The 27,215-nt window shown below is 41.6% G+C and overlaps 1 protein-coding gene across 2 annotated transcripts in view; it reads left to right on the top strand.

Annotated features, from left to right (window-relative positions):
* MACF1 (microtubule actin crosslinking factor 1) overlaps positions 1-27,215 on the top strand; it is a 340,095-nt gene that overhangs the window by 82,793 nt on the left and 230,087 nt on the right. Inside the window, exon 1 of one of the 2 annotated variants that reach the window (XM_068966664.1) lies at positions 20,471-20,579. The exons of the other annotated variant lie outside the window; for it this stretch is intronic. Coding sequence (XP_068822765.1) covers positions 20,471-20,579 — 109 coding nt within the window. Of the gene's footprint in view, positions 1-20,470; positions 20,580-27,215 lie in introns of those variants that run through there. 2 annotated transcript variants of the gene reach the window in all.

The raw sequence follows: 27,215 nt of genomic DNA, 5'->3' as shown, positions 1-27,215 counted from the left end.
TCCTCTATGACCCACCTCCCAAAGTAATGGAAATAAAAGCAAAAATAAACAAAGGGACCTAATTAAGCTTAAAAGCTTTTGTACAATGAAGAAAACTATAAGCAAGGTGAAAAGACAGCCTTCAGAATGGGAGAAAATAATAGCAAATGAAGCAACTGACAAAAAATTAATCTCAAAAATATACAAGCAGCTCATGCAGCTCAATACCAGAAAAATAAACAACCCAATAAAAAAATGGGCCAAAGAACTAAACAGACATTTCTTCATAGAATTAAGACTGTGATTGCTTCTCCTCTTCAATTAGATTGGTACTTTAAAGTCCATTTTATATGTAATTTCTGAATTCCTACTCTTCATACCGATGCAGCTATTTATTTCTCTCAGGAACAATTCATTTACATAGAAGATGTAAGTTAATTTCTGAACACTTTTTATATTGTCATATTTGAGGCATTTGTGATGGAGAAATAGATTACGGTTATTCCATTGTTTTTCCTTTACTGAAGTGGAATGAGCCAAGGCCAGTGGGACTTGGCATAGCACAGGGCCTTTGCTATTCCTTTCAGCCCTTGTTATGCTTGGCTGTGTCTCTAGGTCTTAGGACTTAGGCTGCTCAGCTGTTTTGGAAGCTTGCATAATGCATTGCTTTGCAATATGAAAGATATGCTGTGGCTTTGTAATCCTCATCTTTTGGTATATCACTTCTTTTGGGGAGGAATCTTCAAAAGTCAAGTGTCTCTAGAGTGCTTAGTATTTGAAGAACATAAGGAAGTTTGAGTACTTTTGTCTCAAAGTATCACAAGACATCAGCTCAGATTGCTTTTTATTTTATATATTCATGAATTGAAAGACAATATTGTTAAGATGGCAATACTCCCCAAATTGATCTGCAGATTCCATGCCGTCCCTACCAAAACCTCTGTTGCCTTTTTTTTTTTTTTTGCAGAAATTGACAAGCTGATCTTAAAATTCATAAAGAAATGCAAGGGACCCATGATAGCCAAAATAATCTTCAAAAAAAGAAGAGGAAATTGAAGCACTCACATTTCCCAATTTGAAAACTTTACTACAAAACTACAGTAATCAAGACAGTGTGGTAATGATATAAGAATAGAGATATGAATCAGTGGAATAGAATGAGAATCCAAAAATAACCCCCTGTATTTATGGTCAATTTTTGACAAGGGTGCCAAGAAAATTCAATGTGGAAAGAATTCCCTTTTCAGCAAATTATAGTGGGACACCTGGATATCCATATGCAAAAGAATGAAATTGGACTCCTACCTTGCATGATGTACAGAAGTTAACTTGAAATGGCTCATAGACCTATGTGTAAGAGCTAAAACTATAAAACTATTGGAAGAAAACTTAGGAATAAATCATTGTGACCTTGAAATAAGCAATGATTTCTTGATTATGACACGAAAAGCACAAGCAACAAAAGAAAAATGTAGATAAATTAGATTTGATCAAATTAAGAACTTCTGTGTTTCAGAGAACACTGTTAGGAAAGTAAAAAGGTGCCCCATAGAATAGGAAAAGATATTTGTGAACCATACATCTAACAAGGCAGGGGTTTCCAACCTCTGGGATCTAACGCCTGATGATGTGAGATGTAGCTGATGTAATAGTAATAGGAATTAAGTGCACAATAAATGTAATGCACATGAATCATCCCCACACAATCCCATTCAATCTGTAAAAAAAATTATCTTCCATGATAATGGTCCCTGGTGCCAGAAAGGTTAGGGACTGGTGTATTAAGGGACTTGTATCTAAAATATATAAAGTCCTCTTAATTAACAGTAAAAGGACAATTTAATCACAAATGGGCAAAAGAGAATGTTTCTCCAAAGAAGAAACATAAATGTCCAATAATAAGCACATAAAAAGATACTCATCATCATTAGGGAAATGCAAATCAAAGCTGCAGTGAGATACCATTCCATACCCACTAGAATGGTTACCATAATCAAAAAAGAAAGCAAGATGTGGAGAAATTGGAACCCTCATACATTGCTGGATGGGAACATAAAATGGTGCAGCTGCTTTGGAAAACAATTTGGTGGTTCCTCAAGAAGTTAGAGTTACCAAATGGTCCAGCATTTCCACTAAGTATAAATCCAAGAGAAATGAAAGTGTATATCCAGCAAGATGTGTTTTAAAATGCTTATAGCAGCATTATTCTTAATAGCTAAAAAATGGAAACAACTCAGATACCTACCAACTGATGAATGGATAAGCAAAAGCAGTATATTCATACAATGGAATATTATTCATCAATAAAAAGGAATGAAATAATAATCGGTGCTAACATGAATCACACTTGAAAATATTAATATGCGGAGAGAAAGGAGCCAGCTTGAAAATATTCTAGGTGAAAGAAGCCTGCCACAAAACACCACATGTTGTATGATTTCGTTATACAGAATAGGCAGATTCCTAGAGACAGTAGTAGATTAGCGGTTGCAGGATTAGGGAAGGGTGGGATGGGAAGTGACTGCTGACGGGTGTAGAGTTTGTTTCGGGGGGTAATGAAATGTCCTAAAATTACATGGTGGTGATGGTTGCACAGCTCTGTGAATATACTTGCATTAAATTATATACTTTAAAAAGTATATGTACGGTATGTGTATAAAATTCAATAAGCTGTTATCCAAAACATTTCAGGTGATTTGTATGTCTGAGTAGTATTTTGTCAGTTTGAACTTGGCCCCTGTTCCTGCCGTCACGAATCTCGAAGTTAGAGCATCACTCTTGAGCCCTGGGCAGGTGACTGTTGCCTCAAAGCCTTTCTCATCTTTCTTACCTTCAGTTCATTTCAGTTGCTCAGTCGTGTCTGACTCTTTGCGACCCCATGAATTGCAGCATGCCAGGCCTCCCTGTCCATCACCAACTCCCAGAGTTCACTCAAATTCACGTCCATCGATTTGGTGATGCCATCCAGCCATCTCATCCTCTATCGTCCCCTTCTCCTCCTACCCCTAATCCCTCCCAGCATCAGAGTCTTTTCCAATGAGTCAACTCTTTGCATGAGGTGGCCAAAGTACTGGAGTTTCAGCTTCAGCATCATTCCTTCCAAAGAATACCCAGGGCTGATCTCCTTTAGAATGGACTGGTTCAATTTCCTTGCAGTCCAAGGGACTCTCAAGAGTTTTCTCCAACACCACAGTTCAAAAGCATCAATTCTTTGGCGCTCAGCTTTCTTCACAGTCCAAGTCTCACATCCATACATGACCACAGGAAAAACCATAGCCTTGACTAGACAGACCTTTGTTGGCAAAGTAATATCTCTGCTTTTGAATATGCTGTCTAGGTTGGTCATAACTTTTCTTCCAAGGAGTAAGTGTCTTTTAATTTCATGGCTGCAATCACCATCTGCAGTGATTGTGGAGCCCCCCAAAATAAAGTCTGACACTGTTTCCACTGTTTCCCTATCTATTGCCCATGAAGTGATGGGACCAGATGCCATGATCTTTGTTTTCTGAATGTTGAGCTTTAAGGCAACCTTTTCACTCTCCTCTTTCACTTTCATCAAGAGGCATTTTAGTTCCTCTTCACTTCCTGCCATAAGGGTGGTGTCATCTGCATATCTGAGGTTATTGATATTTCTCCCGGCAATCTTGATTCCAGCTTGTGTTTCTTCCAGTCCAGCATTTCTCATGATGTACTCTGCATATAAGTTAAATAAGCAGGGTGACAATATACAGCCTTGACGTACTCCTTTTCCTGTTTGGAACCAGTCTGTTGTTCCATGTCCAGTTCTAACTGTTGCTTCCTGACCTGCATATAGGTTTCTCAAGAGGCAGGTCAGGTAGTCTGGTATTCGCATCTCTTTCAGAATTTTCCACAGTTTATTGTGATCCACATAGTCAAAGGCTGTGTGGATCACATAGTCAGTCTACATAGTCAATAAAGCAGAAATAGATATTTTTCTGGAACTCTCTTGCTTTTTCCATGATCCAGCAGATGTTGGCAATTTGATCTCTGGTTCCTCTGCCTTTTCTAAAACCAGCTTGAACATCTGGAAGTTCACCGTTCATGTATTGCTGAAGCCTGGCTTGGAGAATTTTGAGCGTTACTTTACTAGCGTGTGAGATGAGTGCAATTGTGTGGTAGTTTGAGCATTCTTTGGCATTGCCTTTCTTACCTTGGGTGAGAAATTTAGGTTTGCAGTTAACTTCTAGAAGGAGAAGAGCTGATGGCACTTTGTATCAGGAACCAAACCTTTTAAGGTGAATGTTCTGAGGTTGAGACCTTTCCAAATTTTAAATGTGGCTGTCTGTGCCCTACCCTCGTTTTTGTTTATCCTCTCAACTGTGTGTCCCACTGGAATAGATTATGTTTTGGATCCCAGATCCCATTCCCAGCTCTTCTAAGAACCTCCCTTCTTTTCATTTCTTACCTTTTTCGTCCAGGCTGTTGTTCTTGCTCTGAGGCTTTCTTTCCTGGGAGGTCGGGAATAGCTGGAGGAGCCTCTGGGTGGCGCCCTGTGTCCAGAAGGTGGACAAAGGAGAAGGACTCGCCTGAAAGACGCTTAGGCCTGTGTTGGCAGGAAGAGATGACTCATTTTTCATCAGAGGAATTTCAAAGAAAATATAATGACACGATGATGTCAGAGGAGCAGGTGGAGACAGGAACCTTGATTGAGGTGCTGGAGGGTGGTGTTGGATTGTACGGTTGCCAGGGTAGGCAGAATGATTGACTGGCACAGATCACAAGAATCGTCACCTGTTTTTCAGTTCCTTTCTCAAGAGCCCTGGTGTGGGCAGAGCCTTCAGAGCATGTGGTCAAGTCCGTGCCTGTCTTGGGTGTACTGGTTTTGTATCTGGGTGAGACACTTCATCCCATCCCAGTCATGGACGTATTTCACATGCAGTGTGGTGTGCATCAGCTCCATGACTCGCAGGGTCTGTGTCTGAGAACTGAAAATCACATGCTCATAGTGGCTTGAGGGGTGTCATTTCCCCTGATATATTAGATACAGGAACTTGCCTAGATAGCAGAAGCTCAGATCTCAGGGCGTGTGTGTACTAAGTCGCTGCAGTCATGTCCAACTCTTTGTGACCCTATGGACTTCAGCACGCCAGGCTCCTCTGTCCCTGGGACTTTTTTCAGGCAAGAGTACCAGAGTGGTTTGCTAGACTCAAGGGATCTTCCCGACCCAGGGATCAAACCACATCTCTTATGTCTCCTGCATTGGCAGGCAGGTTCTTTACCACTAGTGCCACCTGGGAAGCCCCTCAGATCTTAGGGACTTCACCTTGTTGCTGAAAATGCTCTGGTTCCTTCCACTGTTTTGGCAAGAGCTGGATCTTTGGATCTTTGTTCTAATCTTAGTGTTTTGTTTTTTTTTTCTTTGAGTTGAGTTGAGTTCCCTCCTTGGTGTGTATGGATGAAGCTGGTAAGTGGGGGGAACTTACAGTCAGGAGGAAGGATAGATAAGTCTTCTAATCTTTTCATTTTGTAAAGCACTCCAGTTGGTTAGATGTTTAGGCTCCTATTGATATTAAGACTGTAAGGCGTGCTCCTGGTCATCACTGTGTTTTTGCAGCTTCCAGAGTCTATGTGATTGTGAGGTTGGATGCTAAATCAGTAGTTTACAAAAGGATAAAAGAAAGGATATTTAGTGCTCGTACTCAAGGAATGGGATTCCCCAGTGGCTCAGTGGTAAAGAATCTGCCTATCAATGCAGGAGATGTGGGTTTGATCCCTGGGTCGGGAAGACCCCTGGAGAAGGAAATGGCAACTCACTCCAGTAGTCCTGCCTGGAAAAAATCCCAGGGAAAGAGGAGCCTGGCGATTTACAGTCCATGGAGTTGCAAGAGTTGGACCCGACTTAGCAACTAAACAACTACTCAAGGAATATTTGAGGGGAGATATCTTAGCAATATCAGTTGTTGCTTTTGTGTTTTATGCATCATTCCTCTGCAAGTGACGTGGAGATAGGGGCTTTTAGGTGGCGTGGGACGCTGCCAAGAAATAGCAGCACCTCTCTCTAAGATACACCATATGTGCTGCCTGCTCTGTGTGCTAAGTTGTGTCCAGCTCTTTGTGACTCTGGACTGTAGCCCACCAGGCTCCTCTGTCTGAGATTTTTCAGGCAAGAGTACTGGAGTGGGCTGCTGTTTATTCCTCCAGGGGATCTTCGTGACCCAGGGATCGAAGCCATGTCTCCTATATCTCCTACAAAGCAGGTGGATTCTTTATAGCTGAGCCATCAGGGAAGCCCAGGATACATCATCAGTAAGAAGAAAAGTGAAAACAAACCCTCAAACACACAAAAATGCCTGAAATTGGAAAGAGAGGGAAAGAGAGCTTCATTTATTACTTGGTGCTGTCTTTAATTGTTGGACAGCACTACCAGGCACGCTGTGGGACTGAAACTGATGTTTGGAGGAGGGTATGGAGGACATGAATCAGGCAGCTTTTCTTAGAGAAGGGTGCTGGGCTTGCTTGGGCCTCAGTTAGCACTGTTACTCCTCCCGGCTAGTTGTGCTTCTCTCTGTTACCTTTCCATAAAATAACAAGTCAGTAGAGTACATTTTTTACTTGAAATGCCAGGGAAAGTATCCCCTAGAATGGATTTGATTTGGGAGCTTCCTGAGGTTAATTTGTGATGACGGTGTTTCAGAAATCACCACCTGACTCAGTGAGCAGAAGCAGCAGTCTTGTCCTGAAGGTGTTCTTTGTGTATCCATCCCTTAATGTATTCAGGTCCTCTCTTCCTTTGGTTATGAGCTCAAGGCCTTTAATCATGAGGTTGAGCAGTGGTAAGCAAGAACTATTCTAACATGTCAGTTAACCAGAATGTTAAAGGAATCCACACGGGAGCTGGGGTTCCAAACATCTCTGATTGTTTTCATGGGGGAGGAAAAGGACTCCTTTAAGGGTTCATTATCAACTATAGAATAAAATCCAAACTTATCTTGTCACTTAAGACCTCTTGAAATCCAGCTTAACTTTCTATAAAACTGTTTTTATCAAAATTATATTTGTTCTTATTTTAAAAGGTCAAACATTACTAGTACTGTGAAGTTTCTAACAAAAGTCATTTCCTGTTCTATCCCTTCGTACCTGTGAGAACTACTTCCAAGTCATTTAGCTGTTTCTTTTAGTATTTTCCGCTGCTGCTGCTGCTGCTGCTAAGTCGCTTCAGTCGTGTCCGACTCTGTGTGACCCCACAGCCGGCAGCCCACCAGGCTCCGCAGTCCCTCTGATTTTCCAGGCAAGAACACTGGAGTGGGTTGCCATTTCCTTCTCCAATGCAGGAAAGTGAAAAGTGAAAGGGAAGTCGCTCAGTCGAGTCCGACTCTTCGCGACCCCATGGACTGCAGCCTATCAGGCTCCTCCATCCATGGGATTTTTCAGGCAAGAGTACTGGAGTGGGGTGCCACTGCCTTCTCCATTTTCCACTACACTTATTAAATATACTCTTGTACTAGTGACTTTTGAATTTTCAGTTTTAGACATTATCTGTTGATGTTCTACTCTAGGAAGTTTGGGTTTAGTTTTTTCATCCCTGCTCTTTCCCTGGTTTCTGTTGTCACGTATTATTACCATTGCTAGGTGCTCAGTGTTTAGATGGTTATCATCATATAAAGTTGCTAAAGCTGTGGCACATGGTATTCTACAATTATATTTACTTTCTTGACCAATTTTTAAAATTTTTTCCTGGAATTAGCAATTGTCCTATGTTATCATTTGTTTACCATTCTATGTACCTATCTCCATGCTCTCCTATGGGACTCCAAGGCAACTCTCAGTATGTTGGAACATATCACATAATCTTTTGGTTCATTATTTCCTTTGGAGACACACACACACCCCCCCACCCCCGCCCCCACCAAGAGTTCTCTGTTTTCCGGCTGCAGCTTTTTGTAAAGCTCAGCCCTGAGTCTTCCCTTTGCCATCAGACTGGGGAGTTCCTTTGCCTCTCTTCTGTTTTGGCTGCCACGTTTCCTGGATCTCCTGCGCTCATCTTTCTTGGTTTACTGCGTCTTTTCCTTGGAATATATCGTGGAGTAGCTTCCTGAGAAAGGATCCTTGAGAGAGTCATATCTTTGAGATTTGCTTATTTGAAAATGTCTTTATTCTCCTTTTCATTTAATGGAGGGTGTAGAGTGCTAGGTTACAAATGACTGGCTTTCAGCGTTGCTCTTGAGAAGTCCAGTGGCACTCTGGTTCCTGACCTTTGTTTGTGATCTGTTTTCTTTTTGATAGCTCTTAGGATTTTATTTTTATCTCTGATATTCTGAAATATGATGAAGATGTGCACTGATGAGGATCATTTTTACTTACTGAGTTAGGTTCTCTGTGGGTCTTCCTTATTTGAAAACACCCCTTTCATTTATTAGTTCTTTGATAATTTCCTCTCTTCCATTTTCTCCTTCTAGTGCTTCAGTTAGTTGGATACTGGACTCCACCGTTGATTTTCTGTCCTCTCCCCCTCACTCTATATTTTCTGTCTCTATTTTTGTTGCGATTTATGGTGAAGATCTTCAGCTCCACCTTCCAGCTCTTCCTGGAAGTATTTATTTTTGCTCTCATAATTTGTATTTCTAAGCATTTCCCCCTATTCTCTGCGTATTGCATTTTTATATGCTTGTTCTTGTTTTTGGCGATATTGCCTTTTAAGGCTCTGAAAATAGTAATTACCACCTCCCTTCAGTGTCTTCCTCTGCTTCCAGTATCGTCTGTGTTTGTTTCAAGCTCCTTCTGTTTGCTCATATGGTCTCTGTCTTTCATGTTGGAGACTCTCTTATGTCTGAAGTTTCTTGGTGGTCTTCATAATTAAGAGTTAGCCCCTAAAAAGCTGATTGGTGGGGCTTGTTGCCTGGTGTGCAGTAATGATTGGCCAGGTAGGGAAGGTCCATTTCCCCTGGCCAGTCTCCTTATCTGGGGCCTCTTTAGCCTGGCAGCCAGAGCTCTGGGGTTGCCAAGCAGGGCAATAGGGCACCGGGGAGGGTTGTGTTGTTCATTATGTCAAATTTCACTTAATGCTCCTGTTTTCGGTGAGGTACCTCACTTCCGACCTCAGGTGAGCCTGAAGACGTTCAGCCAGTCAGTGTCCCACCTCATCCTGCATCTCTCCCCCACCACCAGGCCTTCCAGGGTACCGAGTGCTTCCAATTCCTGATCCTTTCTGGAGTCTTGCAGCACCTGCTGCCGTGTTCCCAGCCCCCTGCAGGCACTTAGCAGAAAGAGAAAGCTGAAATTTAAATTAGTGACCATTTATCTTTCTACTCTCTAGTTTATCAAATTTCTGTTGATATTTTAAATTCCAGACTGGTTTATAAAATTTCTGTTGTTGGTAATAGTTAATATAGAACTTAGGCAACTAAATATTTCACAGAACCACAGAATTTTAGAGCTGGGAAAGAATTTAGAGATCTAGAATATCAACTCATTTTATGAATAAATAAATGGATCCAGTGTGATTAAATGGTGCTAGAGTCATAATAAGCTAGAGAAATGGAACTATAACTTCATTGTCTAGCTCTCAAGCTGCTGGATGTACTGATAAAATCAGATACATGCTTAATTAAATATTCTGGTTAATTCAGAGTTAATCAGAGGGCACTTTCTGTTTCATTCTTTTTTTTTTTTTTAATTTTATCTCTTTCTTATGGCTGTTGCTGTTTGGGCTTTATCTCTAGTTTCAGAGAGCAGGGGCTACTCTGCAGTTGTGGCACTCGGGCTTAGTTGCTCCGAGGCGCGTGGGGTCCTCCCGGACCAGGGAATGAACCTGTGTCTCCTGCATTGGCAGGCGGACTCTTCACACTGAGCCACCAGGAAAGCCTTCTATTTCATTCTTGTTGAAAATTTTTATACATTTCTTTTGGTCTTAGTAATTACATAATTTTGTCATAGGTAATTTCTTTCTGATTTTTGTTTTTCACAAATCGGGATATTGAATATTTATTTTGAATTTTGTGAAAAACTGAGTTGTGTAATAGTTTTTCCCAAGGCCTTAGGAAACCATGGATTACTGGTGAGAAGGATATAAGCAACTGAAGTGAAAAACGCTGTGATTTCAAGAAAAATTCTTTAAAAATGAGTGATTATGATGTATGTGGGGTGATTATTTTTCTTCTTCAGTAGTAGAGTGCATACAGTAGGGGGCAACCCAGTCTAGCTGAGTCCTGGTTAAAGTTTTGCTGTTTGAATATATGTCAAGGATTATTGCTTGAAGTATCCTTAAGGTAAATTGTGTCAAAGGTGCTCTGGAATTTCCCTGAGTTATTTAGCTCTCGGCAGTCATTTCTAAAATGTTTGCGATGGCTCTGTTGATGATCACTTCTGAGGGGCTAGAAGCTCTGAGAGTATCTATTGGGAGAAAGCTGAACAGTAACTATTGTTGTTTTTTTTTAAGGATTTGTTGAATATCAAGAATGCCAGTCACTAATCGAAACAGCCAGATGCCATTCGTTTCCTCAGTCCCCACTTTGGGCACCTGAGGGTGGATGGGCAGGTACTTACTTAAGAGGCTCCCTCTTCCTCAGATTTGGTTTTCATCAGTGCTTTGCCTCATAATATAAGGCTGCGGGATAGCAGATGGTCTGATGCTGGGGCTGGCTTGCAGTCTCCATTGGGCAGCGCTGTTGCTGGAGAAGCAGTCTTATGGTGGAACGAACCAGAGCTGACCAGGAGGCTAGGCTGGGCTCTGCTTCATGTCCATTACTCTCGGTTTCATCCAGAATAGAGACTGTGGTCCCCAGATTTTAGATGTGCTCGTTGGTGTTTCTGCCTTTGCCTGCTTCTTCATTGCCACCTGGCTGTCATTGGAGAGAATTCACTATAGCTCTGAGACTCTGCAGGGAGTTGAGAGGAACTATGCTTGTTTCCTGGATGGGGTGTGTGTTCTCTTCCATTAAAACTGTTACCCACATTTCCTTTTATTACTCGTTAAGTCAGAGGCAGCTGGGAGGATGCATTACTCACCAGCCACACACAGTGGCCCTGGCTGTGGACAGGGAGTCTGGGCTGAGCTGAGAGTGAGTCAGCTCAGGGAATGGAAAAATTGCAGGGTAGTGTGGGGTAGGGGTTGTGTGCCAGTGACTGTTCCTTCTCTGCCTGCTCTTTTCTCTATAAGGACTCATCAGAAAGCTGTGAATACTGGGCATCCAGTTTTGGTAGTCAGTAAGCCAGCCAAACTGTGGTGATGGTGTCTCCCGTGAAAGGAACGAGCTGACTGCACTTAGCGTTGTTGTCCTCTGTGTTGTGTGTGTATAACATAGAAGGGTTATATGGGTTTTGAGGCAAGCTTGAGCTTGTATAATAAAGTTCTGTGTGTGAGGATTTCACTAGAATCAAGCAATCACAGTCTCTTTGTCTTAGTTGTAAAATTTAGTCATCTGTATCTATTTTTGTCCAGTAGGGGTCACTGGGGTATTAAACTCCAAAGGAGAGAGCCAGCTAATCCCATGATAGACCAATCAGATTCCTTATCTTGATTGTTTAGAGTACTTTTTTTATTTTTAGAGCAGAAACGAAAGACATGAACTTTGTAGAACATTAATTATTTGAAGAGCAGATTATTCCAATGGTTGACATAGAATTGATTAAAAAAAAAAAAAAACCAGCACCCCCTGAGACCCCTTGAGTTGGAAGCAGGGAGTCTTAACCACTGGATCTCCAGGGAAGTCCTGAGATGGAATTGATTTTATGAGTAAGATTTGAAGAGCAGTTTTTAAAGACAATGACAAGAAATAGGGGAAGAAAATTGTCCATTAAATCATCTGATATGTACCCATGTACTTTACATATATTCCTTATTTAATCTTGTGACCAATGGTGAGAAACAGGTATTTATATACATATTATAAGTATTAGGGACCCAAGTTCAGGAACATTCGTGGCTTCCCCAGGTCACATCGTTATGAAACGATACTATCAGGGGAGATCCTGTTAGCCATGTCTCATTTGACTTTGGTCCTTGGACCCTGGTGAAGGGTCATGAGAGCAGAAGGTTATTAGAAGGTAAGCAGAGCCTGATGGTAGATTCTCCTGAGAAAGACTAAAATGATTCTTGTGTTGAATTAGTTCAGAGCAGGCTCCAGGGATTCATAAGTGGAAAGAAGCTAGCAAGTCTGTCTTTATCTTCAGGGGGCAAGTTCTACCTCTTTTTCACTTAGAGCTACCGCGGGGATGTGGTCAACTGTCTCACAGAGATCTAAAATTAGCTCTTTGTTTGTGTGCAAAGTTTGGTTTCCATGGATAAGTAGTTTAAGTTGGTCTCTCTGACCTGCCTTTTATCTTGGCCTAGACTCTTCTGAGCCTTGAATGCTGCTGCCTATTGGCATTTTCACGCCTGCCCGGTTATATCTTAGTTGAGCTCCCGAGCCCTCAGTCAGTTGCTTGTCTATTCTACTTCTGCATTCTTGATTTTCTGATATCTCAGGAAAACAAGTCGATCACACGTTCATAGCCAGACCACACTAAAAGACATTTCCCATTGAGACCATTGTTTTGTTTTTATTTGGAAAAGTATTTTTAAAGTTGCATTTAGGTGGGATACAAGTAAGATGCTAACTCTCTTTAAATGTGCATTTACTTGGAATGACAGGTATTTCTGGACAAAAATAACAACCTTGGCAAAATTCAGAAACAGCCCCTGTAGACAGGGCTTCTTATTCTTAAGTCACATTTTTCCATTTATTTAAGATACTGACTCTCAGAGTATCCTGGAGAAAGTTTAATAGCTAGATCTTATTATTTTTACTTTGCTGGGAAAACAGAACCCCAAAGAGAAGGGTTATTTAAAATGGTGATATGGATATTAAGGTTGATTAATACTCTTACACTTACATTTTCCTTTTGGAAGCAGGGCCATTGAAGCCCATTTTGTTTTATTCATTGAGTTGGTGGTTTAGAGCTGTTAAATACCTTGACTTACCTCCTTGCATTGGCCAGTGAAGATGATTTGATGCTTTGCTAGGTCCCATGTGGCTCTGTGGTAAAGAATTTGCTTGCCAGTGCTGGAGATGCAAGAGATGTGGGTTTGATCTCGGGGTCAGGAAGATGCCCTGGAGGAGGAAATGGCAACCCACTCCAACATTCCTGCCAGGAAATTTCCATGGACAGAGGAGCCTGGTGGGCTGCAGCCCATGGGGTCGCAAAGAGTTGGACACGTCTGAGTCATGAGCACATGAACAAGTGTTCTATTGCAGGAACAATGATAACAATAGTTAACATCAATGAAGGTGAGAAAAATACATGGACTCTTCGGCGCTCATTAAGCACTAACATACATAGTGCTTACTGAGTGCCGAATAGTCCATGCATTTTTCTTACCTAATCCTCACTGGAACACTGTGAAGAGGTAATTTTATTATCCCCATTTTACAGACAGGGAATTTGAGAATGAAAGAGATTGAGTAGTTGGTCCAAAGATACAGCTAGAAACCATGAAGTCAGATTTTGGGTCTAGGTTTGACTAAAGATTGTGTTAGAGTTCTGGAAAGAGAGAAGAGAATGGGGCTTGAGGAGAGTTTGGCTGCTAGATAGAATTCATATCTCGAGAGACTTGTAGAAGTGGAGTTTGTGAATCAATAAATTAACTTTTTCCTCATAATCTCTCAGGTAGATTTGGAAGTTCACTGTTAAAAGTGTCTCGGCTCCTTTGTTAGTGTATGTCATCTGCTGGGCCTATTGAGAGGAGGAGCATGCTGAGTTATTCCTGCCGTAAGATGAACAGTTTTCTGGGCACTTGCTCTCTGGCGTGTTTTTGTGGTGAAAATAGACGTTGTATTTTGGGAATCTTGATGACTGGTCGGGTCCAGTCTTGCTTTTTCCAGTATGTTCCCCCTTTATTCGTGGCCCTCACAGTGCTCTTTAGATCCTCTTGCCCTTTTCATCCATTCATGCATTCATTCATAATTCACTCATTTCCTGAGTAGTTCTTTAGTGATGAGATTTTATATAGGAGAGAGACTTCAGCTTCAAAGGCTTTAGTGAAAATATATACGCAGCCATATTATAAAGTAGAAAGTGCTGGATGTCATAAGAGGGAAGCCTATACATTGTAAGTGCACAGAAGTTGTTTACTTCTAACGGGGATGGAGGGAGTCACCACGGAGAATTCTGTGAAAAGACTGGCTTCAGCTGATCCACAGGAGTGGGACTTTGACTTCTGGAAATGGGAAGGAAATACATGCCCGGGTAAGTGAAGGAAACATTGTAAAGCCAGAGTTTTTAACTTGCTCACTGTGAGAAATGCAATATAGAATTAAATGACAGATGAGTATTTATTGAGCATTTAAGACAAACCAGGCATTATGCATGCTTCAGGGAGATTAATCTCACAGTGGATGAGGACAGGGTCAGCAGGTTGGAGACTGGGATTAGGAAAATTAGATTTGGTAGTTTTGGTGATAGGTTAGGTAAGTGATCAGTTTACCAAGGTTTTGTATAGTCTGAGCAGTATTCAGGTGTCTTTTTTTTTTTTTTTGGCTGCACCTTGCAGCTTGCAAAAATCTCAATTCCCTGACCAGAAATTGAACCTGGGTCAAGGCAATGGAAACTTGGAATCCTAACCAGTAGGACACCAGGGAACTGCCTGGTGTTTCTTCTTCTTCTTATTATTTTTTTTTAATTAAGTAATTAATTTATTATTGGGGCTACGCTGGGTCTTGGTTACTGTGCTTGGGTTTTCTCTGGCTGCAGCCAGCAGGGGCTACTCTCTAGCTGCAGCCTGCAGGCTTCTCTTGTTGTGGAATGTGGGCTCTAAAGCTTGGACTCAGTAGTTGTGGCTCTCGGGCTTAGCTGCCCTACCACCTGTGGAATCTTCCCAGGCCAGGGATCGAACCTGTGTCCCCTGCATTGGCAAGTGAATTCTGAACCGCTGGACCGCCAGAGAAGACCTATTCAGAAGTCTTGTGATCACATGTATTAAATAGTTTTTTTGCTGTCCCACCAAATAATGATAATTACAGATAGTATTGTATTTATTGAGCACATACTGTGTGCCTGGCACAATCTAAACACCGTCAATGCCTTAACTCATTAATCTTCACTACAGCTCTGTGGGACAGGTTCTATTATTATCATCATTTTACAGATGAGATTGAGGTTCCTTGAAGTCACTTACGTAACTTGCCCTCAGGTGCTAATGTACCATATATAGTAGAGTCTGGATTTGAACTCAAGTAGGCAGACTAAAGCCCATGGGGTTGCAAAGAGTTGGACATGATGGAGCACAGCACAGTCTGGTTTCAGATTGGGCCTGTAATCACCATGCTGCTAAAATAATCATGGCATCTAGGTTATTGAGCAAGAAATGTGGATATTTTCCTGCCTTTATTGTGTTCAGTGACTCTTGGGTATGTAGAAAATTCTTTGTAGACATTCTGAACCTTTGCATGTTTATTGTCTCAATACCATATTCCTAAATCTTAGAGATCGGAGTTATAGATGTCTCCTAATTAGCTTCTATGAAGCCCACGTCCTTTGCCTTCTGGACTCAATGGGAGAACACAGGTGACAGGCATTCAAGGCCAGGATTTGATGCCTGGACCTCCCATTTCCAGAAACCCAAGGTTTCTAATCCTATTAGTCATATGGTAGTCTCTCCACCAAAATTTTAATCTTAAATTGTATTTGATTTTTTTTTTAAGTCTCTTTTTGTAAACATTATTTTTCTAGATTTCACTCTTTTAAATGGGTCTTATATTTCCAGTCTGTATCTGCTAAAGTGCTGATGCTGGTAGATATCAGTTATTTTTGAGACCAGGTATACTCCATGACAGTTCATATAAAACATACAGCCTCCCTTCTCACAGGCTTGCTTTCATCTCAGTCACAGATACTGATGTGATTTGGGGCTGTTGCCCTGTTTCAAGATTTCTGTGGGTAACAGTTGTGGGTGACCAACCCTAAATCCTTGTGAGTGAAGTAATCTGATAGAAAGACAGGTCTCAAGTCTTAATGAAGTTCAGAGTGTTGCTTCTACAAGGTTTTTTGCTGGTTTGGGGGCCTTTTCCATTGGCTGTTAGCAAAGGGTATCCTGGAGGGTGCTGAATATGTCTTTAAATGGCCTATTCTTTGTGTCATAAATGATCTCTAAAACGAAAACTAGCCACTCCCCTTGCCAGCTTCTAACCACTTCCTGTGACAACACACAGATCCATCTTAGTTTTTCTGAGTGAAAACGTTATTTTCACAAGGCAATTTCTCTGCCCTTTTTCCTTCCTTCAAACGTGCATATGTACATATATATACACAAAAGCTAGAAACAAACTTTTGACTTGTGATATGTAGAAAAATGGTGTATCCAAGGTATAGCGTGTTATCTTAGAAAAATCTACGAAGAATAAATTAAGTTGGATACTTTCCATTATCTTCTCTGATAACAGTAGATTCAGAATGTATCTTGCTATTTGAGTCCTTGAATTTTTTTCCCTTCAAATTTCCTAGGTGTTTTTGAATGGCACAAGCATGATACATGATTTTCCAATTAAGACAGCCTTGCAAAGGCTTCAGGTAGCAATGTAAGGAAGAGAAATGGCTTTCATATTAGAAAATGAAAATTTGGTGAAGATACTTAAAAGATTGCAAAGAAGTGTTATACAGTGGTGGCACAGACAGCAGTAGCTCTGTAACATTTTGTGTTGAAATTGAGCTTCTCTCTTTAGAGCTGGGTAGAGCTCTTTATAGGCTCTGTCTTACAAAGAGGAAGTATTCTAAATATATAAATATCTAGAATTGTTTAGCTTCAAATTAGCATACTGATTTTTCCAGAACTTTTCAGCAAGAGGAGATAGTGTGCTTAAAATAAATTGATTTGAAATCAGACAGATAAAAGTTCAGATGCCAGTTCATCCTCTTACTTTGTGACCATGGGCAAAATGACTTGAACAAGTTACTGCCTAAGTGATCTCATGTAGTTTCTTGACTGTAAAACAGTATCCTGGGTCTCTCCCAGAATTCTGGGTTCATACATTCAATTGCATATTCAAAATTCCACTAAAATGTCTACTAGGCATTTCAAAGTTAATATATCCAAAATGGAATTCCTACCCCTACCCCTCACTAAAAACAAAAAAAAACACCCCCCTCCCAAGCAACTACAACCACCACTGAACCGCAGACCATCTGCTTCTCTGGCTGCCTTCCCCATCTTAGGAAATAGCAGTTCTGTCTTTTTAATTTCTCAGGCCCAAACCTGGAAGTCATTCCCAACTGTTCTTTACTTGCTCACCTCACATCCAGTCTATCAGCAGATCCTGATGACTCTTTTTTTTTTTTTTTTTTCGTTTTACAAATATTTATTTATTTATTTGGCTCAGTCGGGTCTCGGTTGGGGCATGCAGGATCTTTTTTTCCTAAGTTACAACATGCAGGAATTTTCGTTGCAGCATGGAGGATCCTCATCCGCAGCGTGTGAAGCCCTCGTTGCGGTGGGTGGGGTCTAGTTCCCCGACCGGGGATCAAACTGGGACTCCTGCATCCTGCATTGGGAGCGCAGAGTCAGCCACTGGAACACCAGGGAAGTCCTGAGTCTCTTTTTAATTTGTCCAGAATATGATCGTATCTTACTGTCTCCATCGCTGCACCCTAATCTCAGGCATCGTTTCCCAGGCGCTGGTTTTCACTTGGATCATTGTGATCACGTTGTAACTAGTTTCCCTGCTTCTGCTTTTGCCGCTCAATAGCCTGTTCTCAATGCAGCAGCAGGAGTGGTCCTTTTAAGCCCCAGGTTAAATCCTGTCACTCTCTCACAGGAAACCCTCTAAAGGTTTTCTGTTTCACTTAGGACAAAACCTGGAGTCTTTACATATGGCCTACACAGACACAGGTGATGATCCGACCCCCTTCTCTGGTCTCGTCTCCTGACATTCCTGTTCGCTTTCAGCTTCCGTCATTCAAGTTTCCTTGACGTCCCCTGAACACATCAAGCCCACTTCTGCCTCAGGGACTTTGCACTTGCTCTTTTCATTGTTGGGCTCGTCCTTGCTCTAGATAGCCATATGACTTGTTGGCTTGTAATCTGTAGGTCTGCTCAAGTGTCATCTTCTTATAGAAGCCTTCCCTGACCATTCTGTACAGAAAACTGTATACATCTCCCCTCTGGTTCTCCCTTCTCCTCTTCATCTCCTTGGTATATATTTACTTTATTTTCTGTCTTCCTCTGTCTTCCTACTAGCATATGAGTCCCATGAGGGCAAGATCTTTGCTTTATTCACTACTGTGTTACCAGTATCTAGAACAGGGCATGGCACATAATAAATATTTGATGAATGAAATATAGGTTAGCATAAAATTGTAGATGATCTTGACACCAGATTAAGGCATTCATATTGTATTAGTTCCCCATTAAAGGCCGTTTATTAACCTTTCTGGTTAGTAGATTGTTCAAATATTAAAACCCTTCCCTTTTATTAAAAAAAGAGGGGATAACTTTACAGATATTAAAGCAGTTTGCATTTTTAAAACTTTTTGGTGGTAACACAGCGTGTTTATATGCTGTAGTTTAAAAGGCACTGTAGAAATAAAGAGCCAGTTTGATAGAAAAAAGAGGCTGTAACCCTTCTCTGAGTGAAGGATCCTGGATGTTAGATGTACTCTTGGCTGTTGGGTCGTCTGTGTTTTTGTGTGTCCACACTTCATTTTATAAAGTATCTCTCCATAGGAAAGTAGATAAAGAGGGGGCACTGCAAGAACTTTGCATGTGCAGCTTGGATTGTGCAGACTTCTTTCTAGCCTTCGAATGTGTTTCTTAGGTTTATTGAAATATAATTTAGGGACTTCCCTGGTGAGCCAGTGGTGAAGAATCCACCTTCCAATGTAGGGAACATGGGTTCGATCTCTGATCAGGGAACTAAGATCCCACATGCCACGGGGCAACGAAGCCTGCGTGCCACAACTGTTGAGCCTGCGCTTTCTAGAGCCCGTGCTCCATGACAACAGAAGCCCATGAACTGCACCTAGAGAAAGCCCAAGCACCTCAGTGAAGACCCAGCACAGCCAACATAAAAAATTAATTAAAAATATAGATTATATATGATAAAATCCATCCATTTAGGTCTGCAATGTTGTGGGTTTTGACAAATGTAAATAGTAGTGGAACCATCATCACCATCAGCATATAGAACATTTCCATCACCTTGTAAAAATTTCTCGCGTTCCTCCTTTGTATTCTGTTCCCTTCCCTCACCCCATCCCCCTGGCAACCACTCATCTGGTTTCTGTTCTTAAGAGTTTTGCTTTCATAGTTGGCTTCTTTCATGTAGCCTGATGCTCCGGAGGCTCATCCGTGCTGTTGTGTGTATCAGGGGGATGTCCCTTTTGTATTGCTGTGTTGTAGTCCCTTGTATGGATGCACCACAAATTATTCGTTCACCAGTTGACGGACATTCGGGTTGTTTTCAGGTTTTAGTTATTTTGAATGAAGGTGAAGGTTTTTGCGTGGACACATGCTTTCATCTTCCTTGAGTCAATACCTAGGACTTATATTGTCTGGTCATTCTAGTATGTGTATGACTGTTTTCTAGAGTAATTTCCAGAGTGGCCAATTTCATCCCCACCAGCAATATATGAGAGTTCTGGTTGCTTTATGTCTTGCCAGGGCTTGGTTTTAGTGATTCTAGAGGTGTGTAAATATTAAAATGTTTTCAGTTGCTGCTACAGTGTCCGTTTCGGGTTTTAATTTGCAAGCAGGTCTTAGTGTCCTGAAAGGCACTGTTCTGTGCTGTCATTGAGCGTCCTGCTGTCCCCTTGGGCAGCAAATGGAAATCAGGTAGGTTTTTCAGTTTTGGAAAACACACTTGTGGAGCAGTTTTGTTCTCCTCGCTGATCGTCAGCATGCCTGATGCGAGGTCTGTTTCATGGAGCTTGTCCTGCATGTCATCCTCTCTGTAGTGATGTTCGGATCCCTTGCCTCTCCCTCCCGGATTGTGGGTGTGGAAGGATTGCCCACCCACTGTCCAGGGAACTTGTGGACACTTAAACATCCTTCTGTACTTTGCCTCCTCCCTGCTAGTGGTTCCCTGGTGCTGCTGTGACTTTTTTCTTCTGGCTCCATCCCAGCCAGGCTGGGAATGGAAAGTTAAGAGTGTGACGTCCTCTGACAGCCTCCCATCTTGTAGAAGGGTCTGAGGCTTGTTTGTTTAAGCTGAACAGAGGATGCCAAAGATAGAGTTTGAGTCAGCTCAGCACCAGCTTAGCCGCCCCTTTTTGCTCTCCTGGTTCCTCCTTCCCTCTCCCCTCCCCCCTCTGGCCAGTTGTTTCCTGGGCTTTGTCTGAGACACACTGTAGAGTTTTAGTCCCGTCTGCTACTGCGTGCTGAAACACAGGCGAGATGGGGGAGAAGCCGCCAGGAAGTTTCTGACAACCCTGAGCAGCGGGGCCTGGGCCTCTGCCTCTGCTGATAGTACAGGACGGCAGTAACCTCAGGAGAAAGGCATTTAGAGGCTGCGCCGCGCTGTGGGCTTGTGGCTAACTCAGGGGAGGAGAAAGGACGGGCCTGGAAATGCCTCTCTTAGATGCATCTTATTTGCCACCAACCATCTTTATTTTGACTCACGTTCTTGGAGTCGCCGGTGTTCTGTACTGGAAAAGATGCGCCAGAGGCAGAGCAGGTAACGGGCACCCAGTGCTTCTTGGAATCTGCTGTGGGGCTTTTGAGGGTGGGGTGGATGACAGAGGTCTTCCCACTTGCTTTCCTTAAAGGGCCAGCACAGCCTGTGGGCCATCAGACCTGAGTGTGTGGGGGACCTGCTGAGGAAACCAGGCTGCCCCGGGACCAGTTTAGGACTGGGCCCTTTCTTGCTCTGTGAGGCTTGTCTGGCGAGGCGGTGCTGGGAGGATGAGGTGATGTCTGGGCTCAAGGCTGAGGGAAGTGGCAACTCTGCTGACTTGTGTCCTTCCCCAGAGAATCAAGCCCTTCCATTCCTTACTTTCTCAGTCTCAGAGTAGTTTTTGGATCTGTTTTTTTTTAACAAAAACATAGAGTAACTCTGTCACCCTCCTCTCGGTATAAATGTGGGATTAGAGAAGTTTGTGGATTTGTTAATTATTCGGGTGAGGAAAGGCAGAGGAGAAGAGGTCAGTGAGAGGAAAGGGTGGCAGGCTGTCTGCTGAGGTGCATCTGGGAACACAGGGACGCCTCTGTTCTCTTTGGTAGGATTGAAACTGTCCTTTGCCCCTCAGGCAGCTACACAGTTTACACAGTGTGTACCCAAGCCATCGTGCATCCTGTTCAATGCAAGGAAGTTAGCTGTTCTTTTCCCCAGGTGAATATTCAGATCCTGATATTAAAATTTTATTCATTTTGTTCTTGAGTGGTAGCAGACCCCTCTTTCTTCCCGAATTACTATTTGCTGCATTATATTCCTTTGGCTTCTAAATGCCCAGTGCTGAGATCAGCCCTGTGTTGAGCAGATTCTAAGTCTCCACAGTTGAGGACTGATACAGTCCGGCTTTTGCTGGAGTACACTCTCGGATCTCAGTGCCTTTAGCACTTACTGTCTTTGTGACCCGCCTACTGCCTGAAGGCAGTAAGCCAACCTATTGAGACACCTGTTACTTTATATCTTACAATTAAGATGCAGATTTGATGACTTATTACTTAGGAAACTATTAGAATTTCATGAATGCTTGGCAGAATTAGATTCAGTCATTCCCAGTGTCTTTTTCCAGTAAGTCTTAGAAAAGCTTATGACTAAATATTCAGATCCCAGTGTGCATCTGTATCAGCAAAAGCAAACAGACATTTAGAAATGTGTTCACTTGTGGAGTAGTGTGTTTTAGAAGGTAGCCCAAAGTGGCTTTCCTGATATGTAAGCCTGTGTTTGAGCTTATAAAGAAAGGAGTAGGCAGGCATGAGTTATTTGGCCCTATATGCTATATCGTATGCAATGAGAAAGTAAATATTATTTAAGCGAAGGCTGATGCTTTCATTTTCATTTTTCTGTGCATGATGGTAATGGCATTTCTCAACCACTAGTTGATTAACATTTTAGAAGTTTATGCCCAGTATAGGATTTGCAAGTCATAGCCCTATCTTTGAAGTGCTCCTTTATGTTTTAGTAAAAAGAAGAAAAATACACTGTAAAAGCTTTTTATTTTTATGAAACAACTTTGATTCTAGTGCCTGTTAGTTATATTGGGAATATGCTATGTTCAGTTTATCCGTAAAATTAGAGTGGTGGTTTTTTTCAGTTGGAGAATATGAATTCTAAAACTTTCACAGAATTACTTTGGAGGTTCTGAACCCATTTTAATTTAAATTTTAAGATGTATTTTATCTATTAAAATGTATTTTAAAATTACATGTGTACTCTAATGTACTATCTGCCAGTTGGACATCACCAGAATAAAGTTTCTCCCCCATTTCTGTGTATATATTTATAGTGCTTATGAATGTATTCTTGATTAAAAAGGTGAAGATTACGTCTTCTAGTCTGGTCTTTTTTTTTTCCTTCCTCTGCTAATAGCAAGTGTGTACAGTATTGCAGAACACACTGCAGAACATGGGTCCTGTGCTTAATAAATATTAGGCAAGTCTCAGACGTTCAGTTGTAATAGTGAGTGGGTGACATGTCGGTCATTAAGTGATCACGTTGTAATACTGGCTTAGTGTACTACCAGTTTCTATGCGCCTTGCCTCACTTTTCTAATCATATCTACATATTATAAGAATGTACATAGTGTTTAGATATGGAAGCCATTTAACTTCGAAACAATATTTCTGTTATTCCTTCATGCTCTTGTATCAATTTATTTGAATAATATGTTGAGATTAGGGGCATTCTGAAACTGTTACTATTTGTTTCTGTTTGTATAAAGCAGTTAAAAAAAAAAAAAGGTTCCCTGCAGTAAAATACAGCACAGAAATAAACAAGATGCTGAGACTGATATAACTGTAATTAAGTAATCTCTAATTTCTATCAAAATTACTTGATTGGTTAAGTCATTTGGCTTTAAAGAAGTAATATAAATTTGAATCTGTAAAATTGATTCATGCTATTAAACACTGAAATTACATGTTATATATGTTGAGTTCCATATAAGATTTGTTTGAAAAGTTTCTGCTGTTTCAGTTGAAATCACTAGGTTCCTTAGTGCTAGAGTTCTAAGAGTACTCAAGTAAATCTTCATTGTGCTTGAGTACATTTCTCATTTCTTCCATTCTTAAACTTGATCGCATATTCTGTATTGCTCTTAGAGTTGAAAGGGACCTTGCCTATTAACCAACCCAACTTCTTACTTAGTCCTGCCCTTGTCAGAAGTTACTCCTTTTGCTTGAAGGTCTCCGATTGTAGAAGATACAACCTGTGGACTATTCATTCTGTTGGTAGTAGAGTCCTTTTTTAAGCTGAAAGTTGCCTCTTTGTGACTTATGCCCATCAGCCAAATTCTGTCTGGCAAAGATCAAGTATGCAGACAGTCCCCAACTGTCTGATGGCTTGATAGACTTTTCAGTTTCAACAGTGGTATGAAAGCAACATGCACTCAGTGGAAATCGGTGTCTGAATTTCGATCTTTTCCTAGGCTACTGGCGGGCAGTGCATACTCCCTCCTGATGCTGGGCACTGGCAGCAGCCACAGGGCTCACTCAGCCCCATGATCATGGGTGTAGACAACCGATACAATGATTCTGTACCCACGCAGCCATTGTTTTTCATGTTCAGTATGGTATTCAGTAAATTCCACAAGATATCCAGCACTTCATTATAAAATGGGCTTTGTGCTAGATGATTTTGCCCAGCCGTAGGCTGATGTAAGTGTTCTGTGCACATTTAAGGTAGGCTCAGCCAAATGATGTTGTTTGGATATATCAAACGGTTAGCTATATCAAATGCACTTTTGACTTAGGATCCCCCCCCCCCGCCCCACCCCCGCAGTTTTTATTTATTTGTTTTTGGCTGTGCCAGGTCTTCGTTGCTGTGTGGGCTTTCTTTGCTGCAGCAAGTGGGGGCTGCTCTCTAGTTCTGGTGTATGGGCTTCTCATTGCGGTAGCTTCTCTTACTGTGGAGCGCAGGCTGTAGGTGCGAAGGCTATAGTAGTTGCAACACATGAGCTCGGCAGCTGTGGCTCATGAGCTCTAGAGCAAGTAGCCCTGGTGCACAGGCTTAGCTGTTCTGTGGCATGTGGGGTCTTCCTGGATCAGCGACCGAACCCACGTCTCCTGCATTGGCAGATGGATTCTTTACCACTGAGCCACCAGGGAAGCCTTGGCTTAGGATATTTTTACCCTATGCTGGGTTTATCAGGATGTAACTGCATCATAAAAATACCTGTATTTCCTCTTCTAGTTGTCAGGCTTGCTTATACTTAAGCTGTCTTCACCAGCCTAAAGAATTCTCTTTCCATTACCACATGCAATTAAATCTCCTAACTCCTTGTCATTTTAGCATTCCCTTTGGACAGTTAAAGTGTTTTTGCTTTGAAAATATGGTGGTCATGTGTGTGTATAAAGAGGTGAAGGAAGGACAGCAGAAACACGGGGAAGGTATATTTGATTACTTTTCCTTTAGCTTTCCTTCACTATTTCTTCTAGGTGTTAGGAGTACATCGGTGAGACACTGTTATATATGTACGTGACTTTTATAGTCAGGTTCCCAAGTCACCATGTCTTCAGCAGATGTAAACGAGAACAGGAAGACAGTTTCTACTGAAGCCATATAATACCTGTAAGACAGAATTTGGCGCTCACTTAGTACTTGGAATGTTACATAGTTTTCAGCACACCGTGTCTACACTTGCATTCACATATATTATCTTCTTGTTTCCCAAACTTCCTACTGTTTTAGCTTACATCTTCATGTTTCCTCTCTGGGACTGTTAAAACAATCTATTTTACCTATTCTCTATATCCTCTAACCCCTCTGACTTCTAACTGTAGCTAGAATGATCTTTCTAAACTACAGAGCTTTCTATGTCACTCTCCTGCTTAAAATCTATTAAAGCTTTCCTTCTACTTTTAAAAGAAAGTTCAAACTTTTTAGCAGGAGATAAAAGGGTTTTCATGATCTGCCCATTGCCTGTTTCACTAGTTTTACTTCCTGTCTTAGCCTTATAAGCACTCAGTCCTGAAATACCATTTAAAACTTGTAGACATCTACCTGAAATGCCTGTATCTTCTTTTTAACTGGACAACTTAATACTTGTCCTTCAAGGTAAGTGGTTATCACTTCCGGAGAGCCTTCCTTGACTGGAATAAAAGTTCCTCTTCTGTGCTCCAGTAGCATTCTGTTAATACTTCTTATTCAAACCTGTGTTGTCATCTTTTCTAGCTTGGTTCTCTGCCCAATAGTTAGATTCTGTTAGACTGTAAGATCTTTAAGAAGAGGAACTCTTACTCATCTCAGTTTCTTAAATGTCTGTGACAGAATAAATGTCAGTGAATGTTACTTGAACAAATAAATGAAAGAATAAAGATATCATTAGATTAAGCTGTAGTGGGAACCATGCCCGGTTCATTTGTATATTTACAGGGTTTTGCTGAGCTTGATGTGAGGCCTGAGGTGGGTGCTTAGTATAGGATAACACTGAACAGTATAGAGTTGCCCTGTGCCTTGGCTTATTAATATCCATATGGTGGTAGTGTAAACAGGAAAAGGGATTTATTTATATACTTGAGAAGAACTTTTGAACTTTTTGTTTGTGAAAGGACAGATTTCCCCCTACAGTCTTGTTTTCTTTCTCTGTAAAATGAAAGAGTTGACGATCCAATCTCTTAAGGTTTTTTCCATTTCCAGCATCCTACTAGAAAGAGCAGCTATAATTCCTGAATCTGGACCATATGAAGTACAATCTAAAATTATACCATGACTTTTTTTTTTAAGCTGCTCCATTACACTATTGAGTCTCAAAGTGAAAGTGGAGAGTGAAAAAGTTGGCTTAAAGCTCAACATTCAAAAAACTAAGATCATGGCATCTGGTCCCATCACTTCATGGGAAATAGATGGGGAAACAGTGGAAACAGTGTCAGACTTTGTTTTTTTGGGCTCCAAAATCACTGCAGATGGTGACTGCAGCCATGAAATTAAAAGATGCTTACTCCTTGAAGGAAAAGTTATGACCAACCTAGATAGCATATTGAAAAGCAGAGACATTACTTTGCCAACAAAGGTCCGTCTAGTCAAGGCTATGGTTTTTCGAGGGGTCATGTATGGATATGAGAGTTGGACTGTGAAGAAAGCTGAGCACCAAAGAATTGATGCTTTTGAACTGTGGTGTTGGAGAAGACTCTTCAGAGTCCCTTGGACTGCAAGGAGATCCAACCAGTCCATTCTAAAGGAGATCAGCCCTGGGTGTTCTTTGGAAGGGATGATGCTGAAGCTGAAACTCCAGTACTTTGGCCACCTCATGCAAAGAGTTGACTCATTGAAAAAGACTCTGACGCTGGGAGGGATTGGAGGCAGGAGGAGAAGGGGACGACGGAGGATGAAATGGCTGGATGGCATCACCGGCTCGATGGATGTGAGTCTGGGTGAACTCCAGGAGTTGGTGATGGACAGGGAGGCCTGGCATGCTGTGATTCATGGGGTCGCAAAGAGTCGGACACGACTGAGCAACTGAACTGAAACCTAAGTTATAAAATGACCAAACCCTGTGCATGAACTGTTGTTGTCACTCCTCCAAAGATTGCTGTTCCTTTGGTTTTCTAGAATTTCAGCATAAGACTTAGACATTCTCATGAAATTTTATCCTATGAGATTTGGTGTAGGTTTTTGAGATTGGTTTAAAATTTTTTTTGTACCTTTTAAGTACTTTTTTTTATAATTATTTTATTTTTTTGGCTGTGCTGGGTCTTTGTTGCTGCACATGGGCTTTCTCTAGTTGCAGTGAGCAGGTGCTACTCTTCATTGGGTCATACGGGCTTCTCATTGTGGTGGCTTTTTGGTTGCAGAGCACAGGCTGTAGGGCACATGTACTTCAGTAGCTGCAGCACGTGAGCTCAGTAGTTGCAGCCTGGGGGCTCTAGAGCCTGGGCTCAGTAACCCTTAGCTTGTGGTGAACAGGCTTAGTTGCTCTGTGGCATGTGGTATTTTCCCAAATGAGATATTGAACCCATGTCCCCTGCATTGGCAGATGACTTTTTATCCACTGTACCACCAGGGAAGCCCAAGATTGCTTTGAATTTTGATTCTTCCTTTATGACTAGGCTGTGCTGCGTCCACTTGTATTATCTAACATTTTATTAGGGGCCTCCCTGATGGCTCAGATGGTAAAAAGTCTGCCTGCAATGCTGTAGACTCCGGTTCGAT

Source organism: Capricornis sumatraensis, chromosome 2 (assembly GCF_032405125.1).
Source record: "Capricornis sumatraensis isolate serow.1 chromosome 2, serow.2, whole genome shotgun sequence".
Classification (NCBI taxonomy): Eukaryota; Metazoa; Chordata; class Mammalia; order Artiodactyla; family Bovidae; genus Capricornis; species Capricornis sumatraensis.
Note: the sequence above shows the minus strand (reverse complement) of the source record. Positions and strands in the feature narration are given on the sequence as shown.